This window comes from Melospiza melodia, chromosome 31 (genome assembly GCF_035770615.1).
Source record: "Melospiza melodia melodia isolate bMelMel2 chromosome 31, bMelMel2.pri, whole genome shotgun sequence".
Lineage (NCBI taxonomy): Eukaryota > Metazoa > Chordata > Aves > Passeriformes > Passerellidae > Melospiza > Melospiza melodia.
Genome location: NC_086224.1, coordinates 1,625,885 through 1,652,403, shown reverse-complemented (window position 1 = coordinate 1,652,403; position 26,519 = coordinate 1,625,885). Strand labels below are relative to the sequence as shown.

At 55.1% G+C, this 26,519-nt stretch overlaps 2 protein-coding genes across 5 annotated transcripts in view; both read right to left on the bottom strand.

Moving 5' to 3' along the window:
* Positions 1-1,152: 1,152 nt before the first annotated feature.
* TAMALIN (trafficking regulator and scaffold protein tamalin) lies at positions 1,153-7,656 on the bottom strand. 2 transcript variants are annotated; one of them, XM_063179394.1, is made up of 8 exons: positions 7,516-7,656; positions 4,797-4,846; positions 3,786-3,840; positions 3,424-3,526; positions 3,242-3,335; positions 3,095-3,161; positions 1,953-2,019; positions 1,153-1,867 (listed from the first exon to the last, which is right to left on the bottom strand). In XM_063179394.1, exons 1-8 carry the CDS (start codon positions 7,654-7,656, stop codon positions 1,440-1,442), a joined length of 1,005 nt encoding a protein of 334 aa, XP_063035464.1. In that variant the 3' UTR covers positions 1,153-1,439. The 2 variants fall into 2 exon arrangements, with proteins under 2 accessions (XP_063035464.1, XP_063035465.1); XM_063179395.1 differs by having other exon boundaries at positions 3,786-3,836; positions 7,516-7,549.
* Positions 7,657-10,708: 3,052 nt separating this feature from the next.
* ACVR1B (activin A receptor type 1B) overlaps positions 10,709-26,519 on the bottom strand; it is a 29,130-nt gene continuing 13,319 nt past the window's right edge. Inside the window, exons 2-10 of one of the 3 annotated variants that reach the window (XM_063179359.1) lie at positions 25,183-25,422; positions 23,859-24,107; positions 22,181-22,411; positions 21,149-21,316; positions 18,922-19,078; positions 17,186-17,310; positions 16,433-16,563; positions 12,114-15,903; positions 10,709-12,051 (exon numbers count right to left, since the gene is read on the bottom strand). In XM_063179359.1, coding sequence (XP_063035429.1) covers positions 15,778-15,903; positions 16,433-16,563; positions 17,186-17,310; positions 18,922-19,078; positions 21,149-21,316; positions 22,181-22,411; positions 23,859-24,107; positions 25,183-25,357 — 1,362 coding nt within the window. In that variant the 5' untranslated portion in view covers positions 25,358-25,422 and the 3' untranslated portion in view covers positions 10,709-12,051; positions 12,114-15,777. Of the gene's footprint in view, positions 15,904-16,432; positions 16,564-17,185; positions 17,311-18,921; positions 19,079-21,148; positions 21,317-22,180; positions 22,412-23,858; positions 24,108-25,182; positions 25,423-26,519 lie in introns of all 3 variants that reach the window. The other 2 variants (XM_063179360.1, XM_063179361.1) reach the window with 2 other exon arrangements.

The window sequence follows — 26,519 nt, the reverse complement described above, 5'->3', positions numbered from 1 at the left end:
GCGACACCCGCTGGGGACACGATGGCCACACCAGGGTGCCCGTGCCCGCCCGGTGCCCACGGCTGGCTCCGTGCCCCCGCTCTATATTTATCGGTAATGACAGGCTGCTCCGGGGCGTGCCCGGTGCCCCGGCCGTGCCCAGGCGGTGCCACGCGTGACTCCAGCTGTCCCACGGCCACCTGCCCCTCTCCGGGCACACGCAGCCCCAGGTCGCGGCTATAAAAAGCCGAGCGTGGGGTGGCAGCTGCCACCAAGGGGGGGGTCCCGTGGTGGCTCTGGCAGGAACGGGATGCTCCGGGGCTGGCAGCACGGGAGGGACGCCGAGAGCAGCCGGGGCTGCGGGAGCCGGACCATAAATGTCCAGCCCGGAGCTGTCCTGGAACGGGGACAAGGCAGGGGAGTGTCGGGGGGCCGGCTGAGCCCCCCCCCATCTGCCGCCATGGAACACACAGAGAGCGGCAGTTGTCACCCCCAGGGGGGACAGGGAGAGCTGGGGTCCCCAAACAGCGCAGTCAGAGGGGAAACTGAGGCAGAGTAAAGGGGAAACTGAGGCAGAGTAAAGGGGAAACTGAGGCACAAACAGAGGAGAAACTGAGGCACAAACAGAGGGGAAACTGAGGCACAGCAGAGGGTTGGGGGCTCTCGGTGCTCCATCTGTGCACACACCAATGTTGTGGCAGTCCCGCAGCTCTGGGGGTGCTTTGTGCCCCCCCAACTCCTTCAGCGGCTCTGGGGGTGCTGTGTGAGCCCCAGCTCTGGGGGCGCTTTGTGTCCCCCAACCCCTTCAGCGGCTCTGGGGGTGCTTTGTGCCCCCCAACCTCTTCAGCGGCTCTGGGGGTGCTTTGTGCCCCCCCCAGCTCCTTCAGCGGCTCTGGGGGACACCGAGGCAGTTTTGGGGGGACCCGTCCTGCGCGGGCACCGCGTCCCCGGCCGGAGGAAGGGCTCGGGGTGGGACTCGCTTCCCGCCGGCTGCCGCAGGAAACGGGGGCAGGAAGGGCCGGGCCGGGGCCCCGCAGCGCCGGGACGTGGCCGAAGGCACCGGGGGGGACACCGGGGGGACCCCGGCAGCTCAGTCACGTCCGAGGTGACATCGGTGTGTCACCCCAAAGGGACAGAATCGGGGCTCTGTCCCCCGTCACTCACAGCCACGCATCGCTGCAAATCCTCTCTGTATTAGCGAGGTACAACAGCAGAGCAGGGTGAGACCCCCAGGGCCCCCCCAGCCTGGGGAATTCGGGGCTCCCCCGGTGCTCCCCCAGCCCAGAGCTCCGTGAGCCGCTCCACGAGTGTCCTCACGTCTGTCTGTCCCTTGCTGCTGCGTCCGTCCCTCAGCGTCACGATCCCCAAACCTGCTCCGTGCAGCCCCCAAAGGATTGGGGGGGGTGGGCAGAGCGAGTGAAGCCCCTCGCAAATAAATAAATAAATAGTCCTGGGGAGGCTTAGAGGTGACTCTCCTCCTCCTCCAGCGCCCGGTTGAGCCCCGGGATGAACTTGAGCAGCCGCTGGCGGAAGCTGCTGTGCCGGTTCTTGCGGGGCACGGCGGCGGCTCCGTCCCCGGGATCCCCGGCCCGGGCCCAAAACTTCCCCGCAGCCCCCGGTGGCCCCGGACACCGGAGGCTGGAGCTGCGACCCAGAGCGGGCCGGGGGCGCGGGGGAGGGGGCGCGGGACCCCCGGTGTCCTCATCCTTGTCCTGGTCGCCGTCATTGTCGCCGTTCAGGGAGCTGGAGGAGGCGAAGACGCAGGTCTGGTACAGGGAGTCATCGCTGCCGCTGGCTCGGGAGGAGCCCCCCGGCAACGCCTCCCCCTGCAGGCACCAGCGGATGGACTCCAGCGTGTCGTAGATGCTGGGGTCCTTGGCCACCACGCCTGATGGGGGACAACACGGGGGTGTCAGGGGAGGCGGGTGGTGCCCCAAAACCCTCCCAACAACCCCCCCGAGAGCCCCACTCACCCCGCACCAGCCGCTGCTCCTGCACCATCAGCGAGCGAAACTCGCCCCATTTCTCGTAGAGGGTTTGCTGTGGGGAGGGTGAGGGGGGTCAGGACCCTGCTGAGGGGTCTCCAGAACCCTGCTGAGGGGGTCAGGACCCCACTGGGGGGTCCCAGGATCCTGCTGAGGGGTGCCCAAGACCCTCTGAGGGGTGCCCAGGACCCTGCTAAGGGGTCCCAGGACCCTGCTGAGGGGGTGAGGACCCTGCTGAGAGGGTCAGGACCCCACTGGGGGGTCCCAGGATCCTGCTGAGGGGTGCCCAGGACCCTCTGAGGGGTTCCCAGGACCCTGCTAAGGGGTCCCAGGACCCTGCTGAGGGGGTCAGGACTCCCTGAGGGGTCCCAGGATCCTGCTGAGGGGTGCCCAGGACCCGCTGAGGGGTGCCCAGGACCCTGCTGAGGGGTCTCCAGAACCCTGCTGAGGGGTGCCCAGGACCCTCTGAGGGGTGCCCAGGACCCTGCTAATGGGTCCCAGGATCCTGATGAGGGGTCTCTAGCACCCTGCTGAGGGGGTCAGGACTCCCTGAGGGGTCCCAGGATCCTGCTGAGGGGTGCCCAGGACCCTGCTGAGGGGTCCCAGGACCCTGCTGAGGGGGTCAGGACTCCCTGAGGGGTCCCAGGATCCTGCTGAGGGGTGCCCAGGACCCTGCTAAGGGGTCCCAGGACCCTGCTGAGGGGTCTCTAGCAACCTGCTGAGGGGGTCAGGACTCCCTGATGGGTGCCCAGGACCCTGCTGAGGGGGTCAGGACCCCACTGGGGGGGTCCCAGGACCCTGCTGAGGGGTCTCTAGCAGCCTGCTGAGGGGGTCAGGACTCCCTGAGGGGTCCCAGGATCCTGCTGAGGGGTGCCCAAGACCCTTTGAGGGGTGCCCAGGACCCTGCTAAGGGGTCCCAGGACCCTGCTGAGGGGGTCAGGACTCCCTGAGGGGTGCCCAGGACCCTTCTGAGGGGGTCAGGACCCTGCTGAGGGGGTCAGGACTCCCTGAGGGGTGCCCAGGACCCTGCTGAGGGGGGATCAGGACCCTGCTGAGGGGGTCAGGACCCTTCTGAGGGGTGCCCAGGACCCTTCTAAGAGGTCTCCAGCCCCCCATCAGCCCCAGCTCACCTTCAGGTACTGCAGCCGTGCCTCCAGCTCAGCCCTCCTGATGGATGTGCCATAGAGAGTGTCGAGCCTGTGGGTCAGCAGCCGTCAGCACTGGGGGGGCTGCAGCCCCCCCCCAGCCCCCCCCCCCCCCCGAGCCCCCCCACTCACCGGAGAACATTCCCCGAGCTCTTGATGATCTCCACGATCTCCCGGTGCCGGATTCCCTCCACGTTGAGCCCGTTGACGCCCGTGATGGTGTCCCCTGGAGCACAGGGCGAGCGGGGCGGGTTCAGGGGGGGCTTGCTCCCCGCTGACGGGGCTCCCCTGGGTCCCCCCCAGGATGTGCTCACCAGCCTTGAGCCCCGCGGCCTCGGCCGGGCTCCCGCCGTGCACGCGGCACACGAAGGTGAACATCTCCACGCTGTTGCTGTCCTGGTGGTGCAGCCCGTAGGTCTGCAATGATGGGGGGCTGCAGTGAGGGGCACCCCGACCCCCAGGGACCACCCCCCCACCAAGGGCAGCAATGCAGTGTTGGGTTGCTGCTGGGGGGGGGGGTTTTGCCCAAGCAGCACAGCATGGGGAGGGTTTGGTGATTGTGTCACCTCTAAAAATAACCCCGGGGATCGGAGGCAAATTAAAAATACCCTGATGCAAAGCAAGGTGTGGGGAGCAGGGCCAGGCTCAGCTCGGCTCGGCTCAGCTCAGCACCCACCTGGATCTCGAAGCCAAAGGACTCCTCTGCCTTCTTCTGCAGCATCACCACCTTCCTGGGGGACACAGGGGTCAGGGCACCAGGCACGGCCAAAACTGCCTGTGCAAACCTCAAAAAATGCTGCTTTGGGCTCCCCAAAATCCCTGCACATCCAAAACTGCCTGTGCAAACCTCAAAAGTGCTGCTTTGGGCTCCCCAAAATGCCTCAGATGGGATTCACACCCCCCAGTTTGCCTTTGGGTGTCAGGCAGGGTTTGGGGGTGTCTGAGCCCATCAGGGAGCTGTGACCCCATGGCTGTTCTCACCTGCCCTACAAATCTCCCTCATTTCCCTTCCAGGGTATCCAGAGTGGAACAATGTCCCCAAGGCCAAGCTCCAGCCCTCTGGGACAGGGACCCCAGCCCCATTCCAGCATCACCACCTTCCTGGGGGACACAGGGGTCAGCGCACCAGGCACGGCCAAAACTGCCTCTGGGAATCTCAAAAATGCTGCTTTGGGCTCCCCAAAATCCCTGTACACCCAAAACTGCCCTGTGGGAATCTCAAAAATGCTGCTTTGGGCTCCCCAAAATGCCTGCACACCCAAAACTGCCCTGTGGGAATCTCAAAAATGCTGCTTTGGGCTCCCCAAAATCCCTGCACACCCAAAACTGCCCTGTGGGAATCTCAAAAATGCTGCTTTGGGCTCCCCAAAATCCCTGCACACCCAAAACTGCCTGTGCAAACCTCAAAAATGCTGCTTTGGGCTCCCCAAAATGCCTGAGATGGGATTCACCCCACTCTGCCCCCTCAGTTTGCCTTTGTCAGAATCCTGTGGGTGCCAGGCAGGATGTGCCCACAGGGTCTGGGGGTGTCTGAGCTGTGACCCCACGTTTGCTCTCACCTCCCCCATAAAATCCCCCTCATTTCCAGCCCTCCCAGGGTATCCAGAGTGGAACAATGTCCCCAAGGCCAAGCTCCAGCCCTCTGGGACAGGGACCCCAGCCCCACTCCTGTGCCCCCTGCCCCTACCTGTGCTCCTCCGGGGACTGGCTGGGTGACGCCCACTTGAACCCAGTGTCCTGCGACAAAGGAAGAGCCATGAGGGGACACCCGAGGGGACATCCCCCACCAGGACAGCACCAAACCGTGCCAAGGCAGCACCCGGGTGCCCCCTGGGCACAACAGGGCTTTGATCAGGGCTCAAAGCACCCTCAGAGCGCCCGGGGCTCACCCCACGCTTTGACGTCAGCCCCACCCCACGCTCTGAGGGGCCCCGGCACAGAGGGGGCCCTGTTGTGGCCACAAAATCGGGGTTTTTGTGCAAAATCCACCCCTCCCTCCTCGCCAGCCCAGACAATGTCGCTGTTGTGGCAGGAGCAGAGGCGTGGGCGGGTGGAGGAACTGGCAGGACCCTCAGGAGGGGACAGGGCTGTCCCCAAATGCCCCTCTGGGGGGTGCAGCCCCAGTGCAGCACAGGCGGTGTCACCAAAATCTGCCCTGTGAGGGTGGCACATGGCACAGCTTGGTGGCAGCAGGGTGCTGGGCTCTGGCAGTGCAGCACAGTGTCACCAAAAGCTGTCCCTTGAGGGTGGCACATGGCACAGCTTGGTGGCCCCAGTGCAGCACAGGCAGTGTCACCAAAATCTGCCCTGTGAGGGTGGCACATGGCACGGTTTGGTGGCAGCAGGGTGCTGGGCTCTGGCGCTGCAGCACAGTGTCACCAAAAGCCGTCCCTTGAGGGTGGCACATGCCACGGTTTGGTGGCATATGCCACGGTTTGGTGGCAGCAGGGTGCCAGCGGTTCTCTCTGTGCTCTGCCTGCCACACGGGTGTCACCAGCTCTGCCACATGGGTGTCGCCAGCCCTGCTGGTGTCACCAGATAACGACAGACCTCCCCTAAATGCACCCACAGGCACAAAACCACCAGAAACGGGAACGTTGTCGCCTGTCACGCTGGGCCCCACGTCACCACAGGGACAGGAAGGGACGCTCTGGAGCCCTCGGGGACACGGCTGGTGGTGGTGGCCCTGCTGGCCAGGCCACCGTGCGTGTCTGGGCTGTGGCAGAGCAGCCACTTCTGCTCCGGATGTCGGCTCCGCTCTCGCTTCCCACCGCGCTCAGGAAGCGCCGCGGGGCCGGGGGAGCCTCAGGGCGGGGTCGGGCCCAGCTGAGGAGCTTTGCCAGGGCCCTGTGCCCCTACAAACCAGAGCTGGCAGCGCTGGGACCTGTCCTTAAACCAGACCCAGGGTACTCTGGGATCTGTCCCTTACTGTCCCCAAACCAGAGCTGGGGAGCTCTGGCACCTGTCCACTGCTGTCCCTAAACCAGACCCAGGTTACTCTGCCCTTTACTGTCCCTAAATCAGACCCAGGGCACTCTGGGACCTGTCCCTTACTGTCCCTAAATCAGACCCGGGGAACTTTGTCCCTTACTGTCCCCAAACCAGCCCTGGGGAGCTCTGGGTCCTGTCCTTAAACCAGACCCAGGGTACTCTGTGATCTGTCCCTTACTGTCCCTAAACCAGAGCTGGGGAGCGCTGGGACCTGTCCCCTGCTGTCCCCTGCATCAGACCTGGGGCACTCTGGGACCTGTCCCTTGCTGTCCCTAAACCAGACCCTGTGATCTGTCCCTTATCCTCCCTAAATCAGACCCAGGGCACTCTGGGAAATGTCCCTTAGTGTCCCTAAAACAGACCCCGGGTACTCTGTCCTCTACCGTCCCTAAACCAGACCCTGTGATCTGTCCCTAAATCAGACCCCGCTCCTGGGGTACCCTGTGGCCGATCCCTCGCCAGAGTCCAGGGGGGTTATGGGGTCACGCCTGTCCCACTGGGGTCACTCCTGTCCCACTGGGGTCACTCCCGCCCCAGTGACAGAGCCACAAACAGTGGGGTGGGGTCTGGTCCTGGGCCCTGAAAGCTGCAGGGCAGGACAGGGAGAAGGACCAGGACAGGATGTGGGGCTTGGGGATACCGGGAAGGGGCACAGGGACGATTCCTGAGGGAAGGTGAGGAGGGACCTCCATGTGGGGACCCGGGGGGAAACCAGGGTGGGGGTACCGGGACAACCGCGGGGCAGGACGTGAGCAGGATCCGGGACAGGATGTGACGCTTGTGGGGACAACACGGAGCGAGAGGGGACGGGGACAGCGGGAAGAGGCTGCGGGATGATGGGACAGGGGCGAGGAGATGCTGGGGCAGCACAAGAGGCTGGGGGCGGCCATCGAGACACCGAGGCGGGATGGGGACACGAGGAAACCGGGGCGGGAGGGGGACAGCGGAGCGGGATGGGGACACGAGGGAAGCTCGGGCGGGATGGGGACACGAGGGAACCGGAGCAGGAGGGGGACACGAGGGAAGCTCGGGCGGGATGGGGACACGAGGGAACCGAAGCAGGAGGGGGACACGAGGGAAGCTCGGGCAGGAGGGTGACACGAGGGAACCGGAGCGGGAGGGGAACATGAGGGAAGCTCGGGCGGGAGGGGGACACCAGGGAAGCTCGGGCGGGATGAGGACATGAGGGAACCGGAGCGGGAGGGGAACATGAGGGAAGCTCGGGCGGGAGGGTGACAAGAGGGAAGCTCGGGCGGCGCACGGGGCACGATAAGAGCCCCGGAGGAGACACCGGAGCGGACCCGCAGCCACCGGCGGCCGGGCGGGACGGGGACACGGCGCAGCCCCGCTCCCCCCATTACCGGTCCCGGTGCACAAGCGGGGGCACCGGGCCGGCTCCCCCCCCCCAGCCCTACCTTGCGCACACGGGGCAGGGTCCCGCCGGCCGCCGCCAGCGCTCGGTACAGCTCGGCGGGCCCGGGGCTCTCCGGGGCCGCCGCCGGTGCCGCATCGTCCTTCGGCCGGAGCCGCCGCCGCCGCCGCCGCCGCAGGGTCATGGCCGGGCCGGGCCGTGCCGGGAGCCGCTATATGGACCCTGGGGGTGGGGACACCAAGGGACCCGCCCCTTTTGGGGCCGGACACGCCCGCTTGGGCGTTAGAGCGCGGCTTTGGGGATAAACCACGCCCAGGGCCCGGCTGGGGCCGGCGGCTCCCCGGGCACGGGGCGGGACCGCGGGGAGTTCGGGGGGTCCGGGGTGAGGGGACCCCCGGGAGGGGACAGTGGACGGGGATCCTGCTTGGGGACCCCATAGGGGTCATAGGGGGGTCCAGTGGTGGGGGGTCCTGCTTGGCTGCTTGGGGTCCCTGTGGGGGTCCAGTGAGGGGGTCCGGTGAGAGGGTCCCACGCGGGGAACCCATGGGGGTCCAGTGGGGAGGGTCCTGCTTGGGGACCCCATGGAGGAACAGTGGAGGGTCCAGTGGTGGGGTCCTTCTCAGGGACCCCATTGAGGTCCATTGGGGGGGTCTATGGAGGTCCAGTGGGGGGGTCCGGTGTAAGGGTCCTGCTCGGGGACCCCATTGAGGTCCAGGGAGGGGGTCTGGTGTGAGGGTCCTGCTCGGGGACCCCATTGAGGTCCAGGGAGGGGGTCTGGTGTGAGGGTCCTGCTCGGGGACACCATGGGGATCAAGTGGGGGATCCAGTGGTGGGGTTCCTGCTCTGGGTCCCCATGGGGGTCCAGTATGAAGGTCCTGCTCGGGTCCAGTGGGGAGGATCCCACTCGGGGACCCCGGGGGGGGGGTCCTGCTCAGGGTCCCCATGAGGGTCTAGTGGGGGGTCCTGAGGGGTGGGGGGGGTCCTTCTCAGGGACCCCATTGAGGTCCAGTGAGGGTTCTGTGGAGGTCCAATGTGGGGGGTCCAGTGTGAGGGTCCTACTTGGGGGCCTCATGGAGGTGCAGTGGGGGTTTAAGTGGGGGGATCCTGCTTGGGGACCCCCTGGAGGTGCAGGGAGGGGGTCCGGTGTCAGGGTCCTGCTCGGTTCCAGTGGGGGGGTGTCCTCACTGTGCTCAGGGTCCCCATGGAGGTCCCACGGGGGGTCCCCTTGTGTGGGGTCCAGCAGGACAGAACAATTGGGGTTCCTTCTTAGGGATCCTGCGGGGGTCCAGGGGGGGAGGTTCCACCGGGGTCCTGCTCGGTGACCCTCGGGGGGTCCACAGAGGGGTCTGCTGTGAGGGTCCAGCTCAGGGACCCCGTGGGAGTCCATAGGGGGGGTCTGGTGTGAGGGTCCTGCTCAGGAACCCCATGGGAGTCCATAGGGGGGGTCTGGTGTGAGGGTCCTGCTCAGGGACCCCATGGGGGTCCATAGGGGGGGTCTGGTGTGAGGGTCCTGCTCGGTGACCCTCAGGGAATCCAGAGTGGGGTCTGGTGTGAGGGTCCAGCTCAGGGACCCCGTGGGAGTCCATAGGGGGGGTCTGGTGTGAGGGTCCTGCTCAGGAACCCCATGGGAGTCCATAGGGGGGGTCTGGTGTGAGGGTCCTGCTCGGTGACCCTCAGGGAATCCAGAGTGGGGTCTGGTGTGAGGGTCCAGCTCAGGGACCCCGTGGGGGTCCATAGGGGGGTCCCTTCATGAAGTTCTGCACGGAGATGCCCCAGAACTCCAGCGTGGGGGTCTGAGGGAGGGTCCTGGGCACATCCTCAGGGACACCACGGGCTCCTTGGGGCAGTAGAACCCGGGTGAGGCGGTGCCCTGAGGAGGGCGCAGGGTGCGATGCTGCTGCTGGGAATATCACGGGAAGCAGCGAGGAGGGATCCAGGGATCACCCCAGGAATGATTTGGGGAGAAACCAGAGCAAAACCAACCCAGGCTCTGCTGCTCCCCAGCACATTCACATCCCCAAACCCGCATTTGGGATTGAACGGGAGGCAGGACTGGGGCAGGAGCGGCCCCAAGCCCGGGATTGGAGCTGCTCCTGCACGATCCCAGCTGAGCTGGACACGGAGGGAAGAACAATTCCCGGAGGCTCCGGCAGCTCCCGGGCAGCGGGAATTTTCCAGCTGCAGTCCAGAGCTTTGCCCAAATGTTTGTTTAAAATTTGCCAAAAAAAAAAAAAATTTGAAGATCGTAACAATCCCCGCTTGGCGTTCCACCCAAACCTCCCGCCCACAGCCCGGCCTGGGGTTACCAGGAGACAAATTTGCTGCAGGAGCTGAGCTGCTCTGGGCTGGAATTGCTGGGGGAAGGATGGGATTGAGGCCATCACCCACCCTGAGTCACCAAACCAGCAGGAATGACCCCATCTTGTTCCCAAAATTTGGTCGTGGCTTGGCCCCTCGGCTGCAGCCGCCCCAGATTGTTTTCCCTGGAGGAGGAGACAGATTTTGCTTTAAAATTCGCCAAAAATTCTGCTTTAAAATCCCCCAAAATTCTGCTTTAAAATTCCCAAAATTTCTGCCTTAAAATTCCCAAAGATTTTTTCCTTTAAAATTCCCCAAAAAATCTTGCTTTAAAATTCCCCATATTCTGATCTCAGCGCTGCAGGATGGGGCTGGATTTTCCTGGGGAGCTTCAGACAAAGCCCAGATGGTGCCTCCCCCTCCCCACCTTGTCTGAGCCCGGGGGGGACCCCAGGCCTCGGCAGATTTTGCCCTTGATCCGCTCACAACTCATTAGCAGGAGGTTCTAATTAAGGAATGAACGCTGCAGTTCATGCAGCACCGTTTACCCTGGGAGCAAACAGGATTTTGGAGTTTGCTGTGGGATTTCTCTTTCCTTGGAGCTCCAGAGGAAGTGCCCACTGTACCCAGGGATGCTCTGAGGGGATCTCCAGGTATAAATCTCCAAATTTATTTATTCTCTGCGAATAAATAAATTATTTATTTCTTCTTCCTGCTGTCTTTGCCTGAGTGGGAGCTCCAAGTTCAGCTGGGTGGAAAATCCCACCTGTCACCTCTTTGTGTCACCTCCACTGTGCTGGTGGCTGTTGGAAGCTTCATATTCACTAAAAATGAGAATATTCAACATTAAAATGTTTGAACCAGGATTCCTAAAGAGATGATGTGAGGGGCTCCAATTCCCACCCCTTCCCAGTGAACTGAGATTGCAACACCTCACATGAATAAAACAAACTTTTAATAATGTACAGCAGAAATCGACAGCCTGGTTGTTTTTTTTTTTTTTTATATTAAACAAAAGATTTCCTATCTTACACCGTATGTACATTTTGCATACTGAAGAGGTAAAGTGGCTAAGTGGCTATTTTCTTACAGTCCTTTGCTAAGAAAAAAAAAATGTACAAAACCAAACAAATCAAAAAAAGGGGCAGAGAAGTACCAAGAGTCCTGTCCTGCAGCCACGTACCGCTGATGGACCCCCCCTTTCCTTATCCTACATAAAATGCAGATTTTGCTCCTTTTTTTCCCCCCCTCCCCAGAGCTGCTGCAACTTTTTGGGAGGCAAAGCAGCAAATCCCGACAGCTCTGCGAGCACTGGCGCCCCCCGGGCACCGATTTTGCATGAGAAAAGTGCTGTGTAAATGCTACATGGTCAGCGTTAGCTCCTTCCCCGCTGGCTTTTCCCCACCTCTCCTGAAGATTTCAGCCCTAAAATCCTGCTGGGAGGGATGTTTCCCTCCTCACCTCGTCTTTTCCCCTGCTTGGTTTGGAGCTGAGGCAGGTGCAGTGTGGCTACAGTTGGAGGGGGCGAGTTCAGTGCGAGTTTCAGAGCTGTGGGAAGAGGGATGGGGGAGCCAAGGGGAGCTTGAGCTGTGCCCTGGCCCCTCCTGCCTGCCCCAGCTCCCAGCCCCGGGCCTGTTCCAGCAGCCTGCAGGGACCCCTCGGCTTCTAAATCCAGCTTTAGATGGGTTAAACTGAGGTTTAACTGAGTTTTGGGCTTGCAAGGGATTCCCTTGGCTTCTAAGTCCAGGTTTAAATGGGTTAAACTTGCATTGAGGGCTTCCAATGCAGGTTTAAATGAGTTAAACTTGCATTTGGGGCTTGCAAGTGACCCCCTTGGCTTCTAAATCCAGCTTTAGATGGGTTCAACTGATATTTAGGGCTTCCAAGTCCAGGTTTAAATGAGTTAAACTTGCATTTGGGGCTTGCAAGTGACCCCCTTGGCTTCTAAGTCCAGCTTTAGATGGGTTCAACTGACATTTAGGGCTTCCAGTGCAGGTTTAACTGGGCTAAACCTGCACTGAGGGCTTGCAAGTGATACCCTCGACTTCTAAGTCCAGCTTTAGATGAGTTAAACTGACATTTAGGGCTTCCAAGTCCAAGTTTAAATGAGTTAAACTTGCATTGAGGGCTTGCAAGTGACCCCCTTGGCTTCCAAGTCCAGGTTTAGATGGGTTAAACTGACATCTAGGGCTTCCAATGCAGGTTTAACTGGGCTAAACCTGCACTGAGCACTTGCAAGTGACCCCCTTGGCTTCCAAGTCCAGGTTTAACTGGGCTAAACCTGCATTGAGGGCTTGCAAGTGACCCCCTTGGCTTCCAAGTCCAGGTTTAACTGGGCTAAACTGACATTTAGGTTCTGCAAGTGCCCCCTTGGTCCTAAATGCAGGTTTAAGTTTAAGGGATGTGCATGGGAAGCTCTGGCTGAGATGTGACTCAGGACAAGCTGGGGGGGGACACAGGGGAACCCCAGTTCTGCTCCCAGGGCAGATCCACGCTGCCAAAAACTCCTTTGGGGGGTGCAAACCAGCTCCTAAAATGATTCCAAACCCACCCAACCCACACTCCTCACTCTGTACAAGGTCATGGACACACAGGGAATCGGGGAGAGGGACACACGGACAGGGACAGACAGCAAGAACACAGGGACTGAAATAAAGACAACCCTGGCAGCCAGAGCAGAGATGAAACCTCACCTTTGAGAGCAGGAGCAAGGTCAGAGTAGAAACAGTTCCAGTGTAAATCGAGCTGTGCATTTGGTTTTTTTTCCTTTTTTTTGTTTTTTTGTTTTTTTTTGCAGTGATTTCTTTACAAACCAACAGGTCAAGAGGTAATAATTAGAGATTGTTTTTTTCTGCTCTTAGAAAGAATTAACAAGATTCAAAAAAGTTAAAATCCAGACCCTCCCAGAAAACAACAACAACAACAATAATAATAATAACAATAATAATAATTAAAAAAATAATAATCAAAACCACTCCAGTTAAAAGTTATGGCTTCAGAGTTCTCTACTGCAGACCTGACCTCCACACCACAGATCTTTCTGGACTGCCAAAGTCATCAGGGCAGCCACAATTGTCACTTCCAGAGTCTCTGTAGTCACCCCACCTCTCCCCCACCTGGATTCGGCCTTGAATCAAAAGAAAACCCATGCAGATCCCCCCACCCCACACTGAGACACAGCCACTTCCACATTAGGAGATATTTATACACCTAGATTAAAAAGATGGATGTTGATTTCCCAACCCACACCTGCTGGGAGGAACCCCCAGAACTCAGATCACAGAATCAGCCAGGCTGGAAAAGACCTTGGAGATCATCAAGTCCAACCTATGCCCTAACCCAACACCTCCTCATCAGCTAAACCATGAGTGCCATTTTTAAACACATTCAGGGACTCCTGCACCTCCCTGGGCTGATGATTCCACTCTTTCAGTGTGATTCCACTCAATCACTCTTTCAGTGAAGGATTTTTTTCAGATGTCCAACCAAAACTTCCCCTGGAGCAGCTTAAGGCTGTGCCCTCTTCTGTGTGGGAGCAGAGCCCAACCCCACCTGAGCAGAGCCACCTTCAGGGATAAAATCACCCCTGAGCCTCCTTTTCTCCAGGCTGAGCACCCCAAACTCCCTCAGGGCTCCTCACAGGGGTTGTTCAAGCCCCTCTCCAGCCTCTTTGTCCTCCCCTTTGCATCCTTCCCAAACTGAGGGGCCAGAACTGGACACAGCACTCGAGGGGTGACCTCAGCAGTGCCGAGTACAGGGACAGAATGATGTCCCTGCTCCTGCTGGCCACACCATTCCTGATCCAGGCCAGGAGCCTTTGGCCTGCTTGGCCACCTGGGCACGCTGCTGGCTCATGTTCACTCCATCCTGCTGCACTATCAGGTCCCCAGAAATCTGTCTGGGTGCTGGAACTGGGAATTGTGTTCCCAGGAGAACTGAGTCCCCACAGTGCCTGTTCCCCCTCTGACACAACTCAACTCCCCTCTACCCAGAATTACAAACCCCAGGGGCTCAAGACCAAAAAACCTGGATTCCAGGAGTGATTCTCAGTTCCTTATTTGTTTCATCTTAAAAAAAAGGGAAGGGTGCAGCCTCACTAATGTAAAGTACAGAGGAAGATCTCCCTGCTCCTGCTGGCCACACCATTCCTGATCCAGGCCAGGAGCCATTGGCCTGCTTGGCTACCTGGGCATGTTCTTGGCCACCTCTTGGCTCATGTTCAGCCAGGCCACTGTCCAGCCACTCTGTCCTGCTGCATCACCAGGTCCCCAGAAATCTGCCTGGGTGCTGGAGTTGGGAACTGAGTCCTGCATTCCCCCACAGCGCCTGCTCCACCTCTGACACAACTCACTCCCATCTACCAAGAATTACAAACCCCAGGGGCTCAAGACAAAAAAAAACCTGGATTCCAGGAGTGATTCTCAGTTCCTTATTTGTTTCATCTTAAAAAAAAGGAAAAGTTGTGACCTCACCAGTGCCAAGGACAGAAGAAGAAGAATGGTCTCCTTGGTCCTGCTGGCCACACCATTCCTAATCCAGGGCCACCTGGGCTCATGTTCTGGCTCATGTTCAGCCAGGCCACTGTGCAGCCACTCTGTCCTGCTGCACTATCAGATCCCCAGAAATCTCCCTGGGTGTTGGGAATTGTGTTCCCAGGAGAACTGAGTCCTGCATTCCCCCACAGCGCCTGCTCCACCTCTGACACAACTCACTCCCCTCTACCCAGAATTACAAACCCCAGGGGCTCAAGACCAAAAAACCTGGATTCCAGGAGTGATTCTCAGTTCCTTAATTGTTTCATCTTAAAAAAAGGGAAGGGTGCAGCCTCACTAATGTAAAGTACAGAGGAAGATCTCCCTGCTCCTGCTGGCCACACCATTCCTGATCCAGGCCAGGAGCCATTGGCCTGCTTGGCTACCTGGGCATGTTCTTGGCCACCTCTTGGCTCATGTTCAGCCAGGCCACTGTCCAGCCACTCTGTCCTGCTGCACCACCAGGTCCCCAGAAATCTGCCTGGGTGCTGGAGTTGGGAACTGAGTCCTGCATTCCCCCACAGCACCTGCTCCACCTCTGACACAACTCACTCCCATCTACCAAGAATTACAAACCTCAGGGGCTCAAGACAATAAAACCTGGATTCCAGGAGTGATTCTCAGTTCCTTATTTGTTTCATCTTAAAAAAAAGGGAAAGGGGGGTGGCAGTGAGGCAACCTGATGGGACGTTGTGGCGGCGCCCATCGGGGAGCCGGGGATCCGCTCTGCAGCAGCCTGTCCAAGCTCCACGAGGCTCACGACTCAGCACGGAGAGCACCAGCAAACAGCTCACAAACGGGACACTCGAGATTTGCACATGCACAGGAAGCACGGACAGAGATGAGCCACCCACAGGCAGAGACACCGCACGGCTATGGAGGAGATGACCAGGCACGGGGACACGCGCGCCTCGCGCATGCACACACCGGGGCGGCCCCGGCGCGGAGCCCGGTTGGATTTTTTTCAAGCTTAAGAAAAGGAGGGAGAACGGTTGTTGTGAAGCTGATCAACTGTTCCGGCTCAGCCTCTTGGAAGAGAGCACCATTTGTTTTGCTTTTTCTGCATCAACGTGCCAGTCCCTGGAAAAATCCTCGGGAGTACGGCAAGAAAAACCTTCCCTTTCCCTTCCCGCTCCCGGCACCGAGCACATCAACGGGTGCTCAACGCACACTCAACTTTACAGGGATTTCCTTTCAAGGAACAAAGAGTTAGGATCATGGCTGAGATCCCTCGGGTGAAGTCCCTTTCAAGTCTCCACGCTCTCAGGAGGTGATCACAAAAAGGTTTTGGATTGTTTCATACCCAAGCAGGGAAGAGAGCGGTTCCGTAGGCTCCGTCCCCCTGCCTAGCAGCCTGCAGGTCCCGCTGTCTGGTTGTAGCAGTAGGTTGGGCTGAAACACGAGGTAGGCCTCCATCACATGTCTACTCTAGCACAGCAGCTCCTGTGCAGTTTCCTCCTGTTGAGGCTCAGAGCCTAAATTTTCACATCTTCCTGGACACTGAGCTGGGAGAGGGTTTTCTTGATGCGGAGGGCAGTGAGCCGAGCGGCTCCGTTGGCGTACCAGCACTCCCGCATCATCTTGCCCATCACTCGTAGTGCCTGGCCAAGAAATGACAGCAAATGTCAGAGCTCTGCTCTTCCCCTGAGCCCACGTGGGTCTGCCAGGCTGCTGCTCTGCCTGGGCACTGGCACAGCCTCCACATCCCCCAAAATCAGAGCACATCTTACAAAATTTGTTGTCTTATCCTGGGGGAATCGTGGAGTGGTTTGAGTTGGAAGAGATCCTAAATCTCATCTTCCACTATCCCAGGTTGTCCAAGCCCCATCCAACCTTGGACTCTTTCAGGGAAGAGGCAGCCCCAGCTTCTGTGCCAGGGCCTCACCACCCTCACAGGAAGGAATTTCTTCCCAAAATCCCACCTAGCCCTGCCCTCTGGCACTGGGAAGCCATTCCCTCTTGTCCTGGAACTCCTTGGAAAGGTTCTCCCCTCCTTTTTCCTGCAGACTTCCTCAAATACTGCAGGGCCACAATCAGGTCGCCCCAAAGCTTCTGCTCTCCAGGCTGGACAATCTCAGTTCTCTCAGCCTTTCCTCACAGGAGAGGAATGGAGATGAAAGCAGACCTCACCTCATAGCTCTGCCACCAGTTTGGGATGTTTGGCCGCAACTTCTGGTCACACACAACCTTCCTCATCTCCTCAATGGAAGGATCAGAGGGTACAAGGTCATAGTAGGGAAGCTGATACTCCTCATGGATACCTGAAAGGCAGAGCAGGGAAAAATGAAATTCCTGGGAGCAGGGACCACAGACACTGTGCTTGCTAAAGACAGACGGACGGAGGTTTGGGCTCCATGACTCACTGCTGAGATGCGTCAACACTTTGCAGTTATTTAGAACAGAAATGAAGAATCTGGAATTGGAGTGAACAAGAAAAATTCAGGGAAATAAAATGCAGCTGCCTAAACTGGAACAGAGTCAGCAGGCTGGGATCAACACCTCCCAGCAAGGCGCCAGGGTCGCTGTGGGGCTGTCACACGTGGGATGAGGCTGCAGCTGCACGTGCCAAGACATTTCTACTGATCTGGGGGAGTCCCCCAGCAATCAGCACCAGCATTTCCTGAAAATCCATCCAAAGGAACACCAGCCACCACTGGGAGCACCAACAGCCTTGACCCAACACTGGCTGGGCTTAGCAGCACTCATGAGTCACTTCTTGGTGACAACACACAGGGACGTGTCCTCCCACAGCCCTGCTCTCCCTCAAACCTCCCAAATCTGATCAAACCTCCTTCCTCCTCATCAATGGAACCCCAAGGCTGGGGGGAGACCCAGGAGCAAGCATGGCCAGTGGTCCAGGCACACAAAGGACAGGACTTTTACCTCCTGCATTGCACCTCCGGGCAATCTCCCAGTAGACCAAGCCCAAGGCGTAGATATCAGCACATTTAAATGAATCAAAATGTTTCATGTTGATGGTTTCATCCAAGACTTCTGGGGCCATGTATCTGCACAGAAAAAGGAAAAAAATATTTTCATTCTGAGAGGGAATTTTCTGGAATACAGGAAATGATTGGTTTTCCCACACAGCTCTTCCCAGCAGAAAAAGCTCTACTGGCATCAGAACAGAACTGGGCCCTGTGATCTAACAGAGTGAAAAAAATAACTCAAGAATAACACCAAGCTGGGAAAAGAGGTAGAAATGTCCCAAAACTACATCAGGCTCCCACCAGAAAGTCCCAAAGGCTTTAGTGAGGCCAAGCTTGTTGTGATGTATTAAATGAGCTCCTGGTGCCAGGTGTAGATGGCTGGCCCACACCTCCCAGCGTGGTGACACCTGGAACATCCCTTTGGCATCAATTTGGGCACAAAACTGACACTGCAAGGCACTGAAAAATGCTAAATTCAGAGAATTCCCCCAGTGCTCAACCCACAGCTCAGGCATTTCTAGCCACCCAAATGCCTTCACCTGAAACATGCGAACATCAACTCAGGCACAAAACTGATGCTGCAGGACACCAGGAAATGCTAAATTCAGAGAATTCTCCAAGTGCTCAACTCATAGCTCAAGCATTTCCAGCTACCCAAATGCCCTCACCTGCAACATCCCTTTGCCATCAATTTGGGCACAAAACATGCTGCAAGACACTGAGAAATGCTAAATTCAGAGAATTCAACCCAGAGCTCAACCCACAGCTCAGGCATTTCCAGCCACATAAATGCCTTCACCAGCAACATCCCTTTGCCATCAATTTGGGCACAAAACACGCTGCAAGACACTGGGAAATGCTAAATTCAGAATTCTCCCAGTGCTCAACCCAGAGCTCAGGCATTTCCAGCCACCCAAATGCCTTCACCTGCAACATCCCTTTAGCATCAACTCAGGTACAAAACTGACACTGCAGGACACCAGGAAATGCCAAAATCAGAGAATTCCCCCAGTGCTCAACCCACAGCTCAGGCATTTCCAACCACATAAATGCCTTCACCAGCAACATCCCTTTGCCATCAATTTGGGCACAAAACACGCTGCAAGACACTGGGAAATGCTAAATTCAGAATTCTCCCAGTGCTCAACCCAGAGCTCAGGCATTTCCAGCTACCCAAATGCCCTCACCTGCAACATCCCTTTGCCATCAATTTGGGCACAAAACACGCTGCAGGACACCAGGAAATGCTAAATTCAGAGAATTCCCCCAGTGCTCAACCCACAGCTCAGGCATTTCCAGCCACCCAAATGCCTTCACCTGCAACATCCCTTTAGCATCAACTCAGGTACAAAACTGACACTGCAGGACACCAGGAAATGCCAAAATCAGAGAATTCTCCCAGTACTCAACCTACAGCTCACGCATTTCCAGGCACCCAAATGCCTTCACCTGGAACATCCCTTTGGCATCAATTTGGGCAGAAAACACACTGCAAGGACCAGAAAATGCTAAATTCAGAGAATTCAACCCAGAGCTCAACCATTTCCAGGCACCCAAATGCCTTCACCTGGAACATCCCTTTGGCATCAATTTGGGCACAAAACACACTGCAAGACACCAGGAAATGCTAAATTCAGAGAATTCCCCCAGTGCTCAACCATTTCCAGGCACCCAAATGCATTTTCTCACCGTTTGGTTCCAACCCTTTGGTTGGGGGCGATGTCGATGGTGTCGGTGACGGAGTCGTGCCGCACGGCCAGGCCGAGGTCAGCGATGGCGCACGTGCCGTTCTTCTTCACCAAAATATTCTTGGACTTCAGGTCTCTGTGAGCAATCCCAGGTTTTCCTAGCAGAGCAAAATAAAAAGCAGCAAGGGTCTGTCACGGACATCTTTTGTGAAAAATGTTTTTCTTAGGATTTTTCCTCCTGAGAAGCTGTGAGGCCTCAGGAACAAAATGTAAGCATTGATTATCTGCTGCTGGGGAGTGCAACAGGTGGATCTGTGATTGGTCTCATGTGGTTGTTTCTAATTAATGGCCAATCACAGTCAGCTGGCTCAGACTTGAATAACTCTCTTGTTATTCATTCTTTTTTTTTTTTCTTAGCTAACCTTCTGATGAAATCCTTTCTTCTATTGTTTTAGTATAGTTTTAATACAATATATATAATAAAATAATAAATCAGCCTTCTGAAACATGGAGTCAGATCCTTGTCTCTTCCCTCATCCTCAGACCCCTGTGAACACCATCACAAGCTGGGGAAATCCATTTGTTGAACTGGCACAGAGGCAGAACTGGATTTCAGGGCGTTAAAGCCGCTGTTGCAACACTTTTTCCTGTTTAGATTCATAAGGAACAGAGCAGGGAAAAGCTCAAAATGTACTGGAATGCTCTTCCCAGGGAGGAGGTACAATCACCAGCTTTGGATGTGTTTAAAAAAAGACTGGACATGGTGCTATAGTCTAGTTGAGGTTTTAGGGCATAAGTTGGACTTTATGATCCTAGAGATCTCTTCCAATCTCATTATTCTGTGATTGATTTTGTGATTCTGTAATTCTGTGATTGATTCTGTAATTGATTCTGTAATTCTGTGATTGATTCTGTGATTGATTCTGTGATTGATTCTGTGATTCTGTAATTCTGTGAGTCTGTAATTCTGTGATTCTGTAATTGATTCTGTAATTCTGTGATTGATTCTGTGATTGATTCTGTGATTCTGTAATTCTGTGACTGATTCTGTAATTCTGTGATTGATTCTGTGATTGATTCCGTGATTCTGTGATTGATTCTGCGATTGATTCTGCAATTCTGTAATTGATTCTGTGATTCTGTAATTCTGTGATTGATTCTGTAATTCTGTGATTGATTCTGTGATTGATTCTGTAGTTCTGTGATTCTGTGATTGATTCTGTGATTGATTCTGCGATTGATTCTGTGATTCTGTGATTGATTCTGTGATTGATTCTGCGATTGATTCTGCGATTCTGTAATTGATTCTGTGATTGATTCTGTAATTCTGTCATTCTGTGATTGATTCTGTGATTGATTCTGTGATTGATTCTGTGATTGATTCTGCAATTCTGTGATTCTGTGATTGATTCTGTGATAATTCTTCGATTCTGTGTTTTGGAGGCGTCACTGATGCAGTGGCACGCAGAGGCCTCAAGAGGGATGTAAACTCCACATCCCAGCATAGGTGCAGACGTCAGAAGTTTGTGATTCTGCTTCTGCCTGCGCTCACATCCCACCCAGGCAGCGCCAATTTTAGGATGGGATGTGAAATGGTGATATAACTCCTGGGTTAACCCACTTCACAGCCAGCCAAAGCAATCGCTCTATTTCTGCTCCAGAACCACCAGATGAAGCTGGGCTGACTCAGGCAGGGTTTGCTGCACAGCACATCAGCTCCTGTCACAGACATCTTTCATGAAAAATCCTTTCTTTAGGATTTTTCCTCCTGAGAAGCTGAGAGGTCTCAGGAACAAAATGTAAACACTGATTATCTGCTGCTGTGGAATGCAACAGGTGAATCTTTGATTGGCCCATTTTGGATGTTTGCAATTAATGGCCAATCACAGCCCAGTTGAGCCACAAACCTTTGTTATCATTCTTTGCTATTCTATTCTTCTGATGAAACCCTTTCTTCTATTCTTTTAGTATAGTTTTAATGTAATATATATCATAAAATAATAAATCAAGCTTTCTGAAACATGGAGTCAGATCCTCATCTCCTCCCTCATCCTAAGACCCCTGTGAACACAGTCACAGGGATGTGCTGAGGGTCTGCAGTGCCCCATCCCAAAATTTTCCCCACTTCCCTCATCCAAGAACCCCTGCGAACACCATCACAAGCTCCTCTCCGCAATCCTGCTTTATCCTCCCCTTGAGAATTCCCAATTTCCCAATTTAGTTTTTACCCTGAGTGCCCACAATCTCCATGTGCAGGTGGGCCAGCCCGCTGGCAGCAGACAGGGCCAGCTTGATCATGCCCTCGATGGTGACCGTGTAGCGGTTCAGGTAATCGAAGAGAGAGCCGTGCTCGTGGTAGTCAGAGACCAGCCACAGCTGAGTCCATGTCCCGTTATCTGCAACAGGAAAGAGATGGAGCTCAGGCAGATCCAGAGTAGAAATGGCCACTGAGCATCCCACAGGTTTTTGGGACTGGGTGAGGTTGCAGCTCGACAGGGGTGAGTTAAGAAATGGCTCAAATCAGTCATAGTGTGGCCAGCAGGACCAGAGCAGTGATTTTTCCTCCTGTGCCAGGCACTGGTGAGGCAACAGCTCGAATCCTGGAGGAGTTTTGGGCAGTGTAGAGGTCCAGAGAAGCTGAATTAATCAGCTTTAATCCCCCATGACAGGAAAGATGTGGAGGTGCTGGAGTGTGACCAGAGATGGACAATGGAGCTGGGGAAGGGTGTGGATAACTTGTGAAGAGCAGTTGAAGGAGCTGGAAGGCTCAACCTAAAGAAAAGAAGGCTCAGGGGTGACGTTCTCACTCTGATGAACTTGACAGGAGGATGGAGGTGCTGGAATGTGACCACAGACGGGCAATGGAGCTGGGGAAGGGTGTGGATAACTTGTGAAGAGCAGCTGAGGGAGCTGGAGGGCTCAACCTGAAGAAAAGAAGGCTCAGGGGTGACCCTCTCACTCTGATCAACTTCTTGGCAGGAGGATGGAGCTGCTGGAATGTGACCAGAGATGGGCAATGAAGCTGGGGAATGGATAATTCTGAAGAGCAGCTGAGGGAGCTGGAGGGCTCCACCTGAAGGAGGCTCAGGGGTGACCTTCTCCCTCTGACAGGAGGATGGAGCCAGGTGAGGTAACAAGAAACAGGACCAGAGGAAATGGCCTAAAGTCACACCACGGGAGGTTTAGCTTGGAAATTAGAGAAAACTTCTTGGAAAGGGTGTGTGGTGAAGCCTCTGCTCTAGGCTTGAGGCACCTCTTACCTTTGTTATCTGCAGCAATGAATCCCAGGATGTTCTCGTGCCTCAGCATCACTGTTTGGTAGATCTCTGCCTCCCTGAACCAGGAACGTTCCTCACGTGACGAGAAGATCTTCACAGCCACGTCACCCCCACGCCACCTGCCCCTCCACACCTCCCCAAAGCGGCCTTTGCCAATGATCTCCTGAAGGACAATGGTCCGAGCCACCGTCCGCTGCACAAACAGAGGCAAGCCTGGGGACAAGGAAAGGAAGGAATCAACCCCTGAGGTGATAGAAGCCAGGTCTCAGAAGCTCTTGGGGAATTATTTCACACCCAGGATAGCTCAGCTACCTCAGAAGGCATAAAATCAGCAGGATGGCTTTTCTGTGGTGGTGTTGGAAACGGAAAAGTTTTAATAAAAGGCAAAATAATAAATCTCTTTATATAGAAAACTCGAGGATCTTGCTCCTGGTAAAACATCCCACAAAAGCAATCAGTTCCTTTGTTCTCTTCTTTTTCTAGTGAATTGCTCAGGTGGGATTTCTGGCTCCTGTCCAATTGGCTATCCTGAAGTTTGAGGTGAAGTCCCTCAGGTCCTATGAGGTGTCTTCCTTGCTAACTGAGGAAAGGAACTTCTGAGCTTTTTTCCCTTTTTAAGGAGACAAAGGATAATTTGGTCACTCTGTCAACAGGGGGCACATTCCTACACTGTGGTACCAAAAAACCTCCTGAAACACCAGAGGCTGAAAAATGTCCTGAAACCCAGCAGATTTTACATTTGATAACAACTGGGAGCCTGAGCAAGACCCAAAGCAGGGAATGGTGGCAGCTCCTGTGTGGGACGTGCCAGTTCTTGGGCAGCATCTGAATTTTGCTTTGAAGCAGAGATCCAGCAAGGAGCAGTTGGGGAAATTCTGCTCCATGACACATGAAAGGAACTGCAGCCTCAACATGCAAAGAATGGAACTTGAAGTCACTTTCTGCCAAAAAGCAGAAATCCCCCCAAATTTATCTTAAGAAAGGAGTCCCAACATTGCTGCCATTGCTCACAGAAAGCATTGAGCTCACCTGCCCACGGCATACATAGAAAAGATCCCAAATATTTTATATCTAGCAGCAGATGTGCTGCTGAAGGTTTATTCCCTGGTCAAATATCAAGTTGTGACATTCTCTGCCTCTGTGGATTTTCCTACAGCTGTAGAATTCCTTATATTCTTTAACCTTCCTAGCTCAAAGGCACCACTAAACTGTGACTTTCCATCTATTCTGGGGATTCCTTTCAAGTGCTACAGAAGCAAACACTGCACATCATCCACCTGGGAAGACCCAAGGGTTCTTTGGGATGAAATGAGCTATTTGCACTGTAAAATGTTGATCTGCTGGGATCTTCCCCAATTTCCTGCAGCTTTGATGCAGGTGACATCCAACAATACACAGGTTAGAAGTTCATGGCTGTTTTCAAGCCAAACCCTGCTCCAAGGCTAAATGGGGAACAGATGCAGCTCTTTGCTCTTGCAGTTAAGGTGGAATTTAACTATTGCCCCTACCTGAACAGACATGAGACTGAATTTAAACATCCCTTCAAGTTCCTCATGCCAGAGCCCCTGAAGAGGCTCTGAGGCAGCAAAGCTGTGGCAACCACCAGCCCAAAGAGACAACAGCAACTTCTCACCGGTCACGTCCCATCATCTCGCAATACCTGAGCCAGAGCCGGAGGTGGAGAGATCATAGACCAGATCTTGCAAGGTCTTGTCCTTGGAAAGGCACATTTCACAAGAAGGATCCTCCATGTCCAGCCTCTGGCGGTTGTGATAGACCCGTTGGTGGTGGTGGAACACGAAGACCACGATGATCATGACGACAAACACGAGGAACACGGGCCCGGCGATCACTGCCACCAGCTCCACCGGGCCCCAGCTCGATGGGGGCTCGTTGTCTTTCAGGTGTCCTTGGGAAGAGAAAAACAAACAGAGATTTTGAGGAAATTATCATTGCTTTGAGGACTTTTGAGTGTTTTACTGCTCTCTCAGAGCCTGGGCAATTTTAGCCTGAGGATATATTAATTCAAGTGTTAAGGTGGGGCTGATCGTCAAGCAGGCAAAATGCAGCTGAAACCTCAAAAAGAAGTTTTGTGGGATCAGGGATTGTGGGCTGTTCATTCATTCTCTTAGACAGGAGTTCTGGGCTGATTTTCCAGAACACTCTGCAGTTCACCTCCTATTTGAACTCAACCAGTTGGCCAGGGCTCCCTGCTCCCTTTTTCCCTGCAACAGTGAACTGAACCTGGTCAAATATCAGGTTGTGACATTCTCTGCCTCTGTGGATTTTCCTACAGTTTCCATCTGCTGCAGAATTCCTTATACTCTTTAACCCAACCACCTTCCTAGTTCAAAGGCACCACTAAACTGTGACTTTCCATCTATTCTGGGGATTCCTTTCAAGTGCTACAGAAGCAAACCTGAAGACAATAATTTGTTGTTTTGAGCACAGATGAGACCTCCCCACTGCTCCCAAGGAAAATGACTCTGCAGTCTTCCCAGCACCCACTAAAAACCAGCCCAAAACAGAAAGTAGGAGGTGTGAGGAAGCACCACATGCCCTCTCTGTCCCAGGGATGAGAAGCAGAAGTTTCCCACAGCCTCACTCAGAGGCAGGGCTGCTTCCCCTGCATGGTTCTGAACACAGGCACCTTCCTCCCCACACACTTTGCTCTGAAGCTGCTGCAATGTTCCTCTACTTGTGCTCAGCACTGAAAAGATTTGGAGTCTTGGAAGGGAAGCAACATCAGCTGATAAAGGCAGGGCCAGCTCAGTGAAAAAGGGAACAAACACATTCCCATTTGAATTTGAAGTAGTTTGTTATTTCCACTTTACAGATGAAGGAAATAAACCCAGAGCTCAAGTTCATGCAGCAACTGAAGGGAAGAAGTGAAAACAAGGCTGAGAACTCCAAATTCCCAATCCCAAACAGACAGCTCCTCTCCTCCCACTTCAAACACACGATTTATCTCACTCTCTACTTACCACTGGGAACCATTAAATCAATTTTGTTACAAAAATCAGAGTAGCAGCAGTGAGTATTACGCAGATCCTCTGAACTCAGACAGTAGAAGGGTTTCCCAGCAGGAATCAGTTTTGCCTCAGGGATGCAGGTCCGAACGTGGTGTTTGACACCGTCCAGGTTGAACACTGAGACCATGCAGGCGCCGTCCGTCTCACACGTGGAGTTGGCTTGTTTGCAGTCAGAGCACAGACATGTCAAAGCTGAAATCAAAACAAGATCAACCCCTTAAAACCCACAGAGAGTTAAAGCTTGAACGAGAGGAAACCTTCTTTAAATTCTCCTTTTCAAGAGCCGCTCTCAAGCTCTGGAAGAACCGGCTCTGCAAACAGCACAAGTCATACTCAGTATTCCAGACCTGCAGGAATCCAATTTCAGCATGAACCAGACTGTGGAGGCAGAGGAGCCTTTCCAGGAGGTGCCTGTCCAGGCAGCCCTTTGCCTGCCCCTGTTGCAATCACCACCAGCCATGACCCAAGTCAGGCCTGCAAACCAGGTGAGATCTGACTGAGATCCTGTCCCAGCCCAACCTCAGGTCAGACTCAACCCAAACCCAACAATTCCTCCAACTGACTGACCTGATTGCACCTGGGCTGAGTGTCCAGGCTCCTTGGAGCTGCTTAATCTGGGCTGGCCAGGGACCACCAGCCATGACCCAAGTCAGGCCTGCAAACCAGGTGAGATCCTCTCGCAGCCCAACCTCGGGTCAGACTCAACACAAAAATCAACAATTCCTCCAGCTGACTGACCTGATTCACCCGAGCTCAGTGTCCAGGCTCCCTGGAGCTGCCTCATCTGGGCTGGCCAGGGACTACCAGCTATGACCCATGTCAGGCCTGCAAACTGGGTGAGATCCAACTGAGATCCTCTCACAGCCCAAGCTTGGGTCAGACCCAACCCAAACCCAACAATTCCTCCAACTGACCCAACCCAAACCCAACAATTCCTCCAACTGACTGATCTGATTGCACCTGGGCTGAGTGTCCAGGCTCCCTGGAGTTGCTTAATCTGGGCAGGCAAGAGACCAAGTCATGGCTGCAAACTGGGGGAGATCCAAGCGAGATCCGACTGAGATCTGAGATCCTGTCCCAGCCCAACCTCGGGTCAGACTCAACCAAACCCAACAATTCCTCAAGCTGACTGACCTGACTGCACCTGGGCTGAGTGTCCAGGTTCTCTGGAGTTGCTTAATCTGGGCTGGCCAGGGACCACCAGCCATGACCCAAGTCATGCCTGCAAACCAGGCGAGATCCTCTCGCAGCCCAACCTCGGGTCAGACTCAACCCAAACCCAACAATTC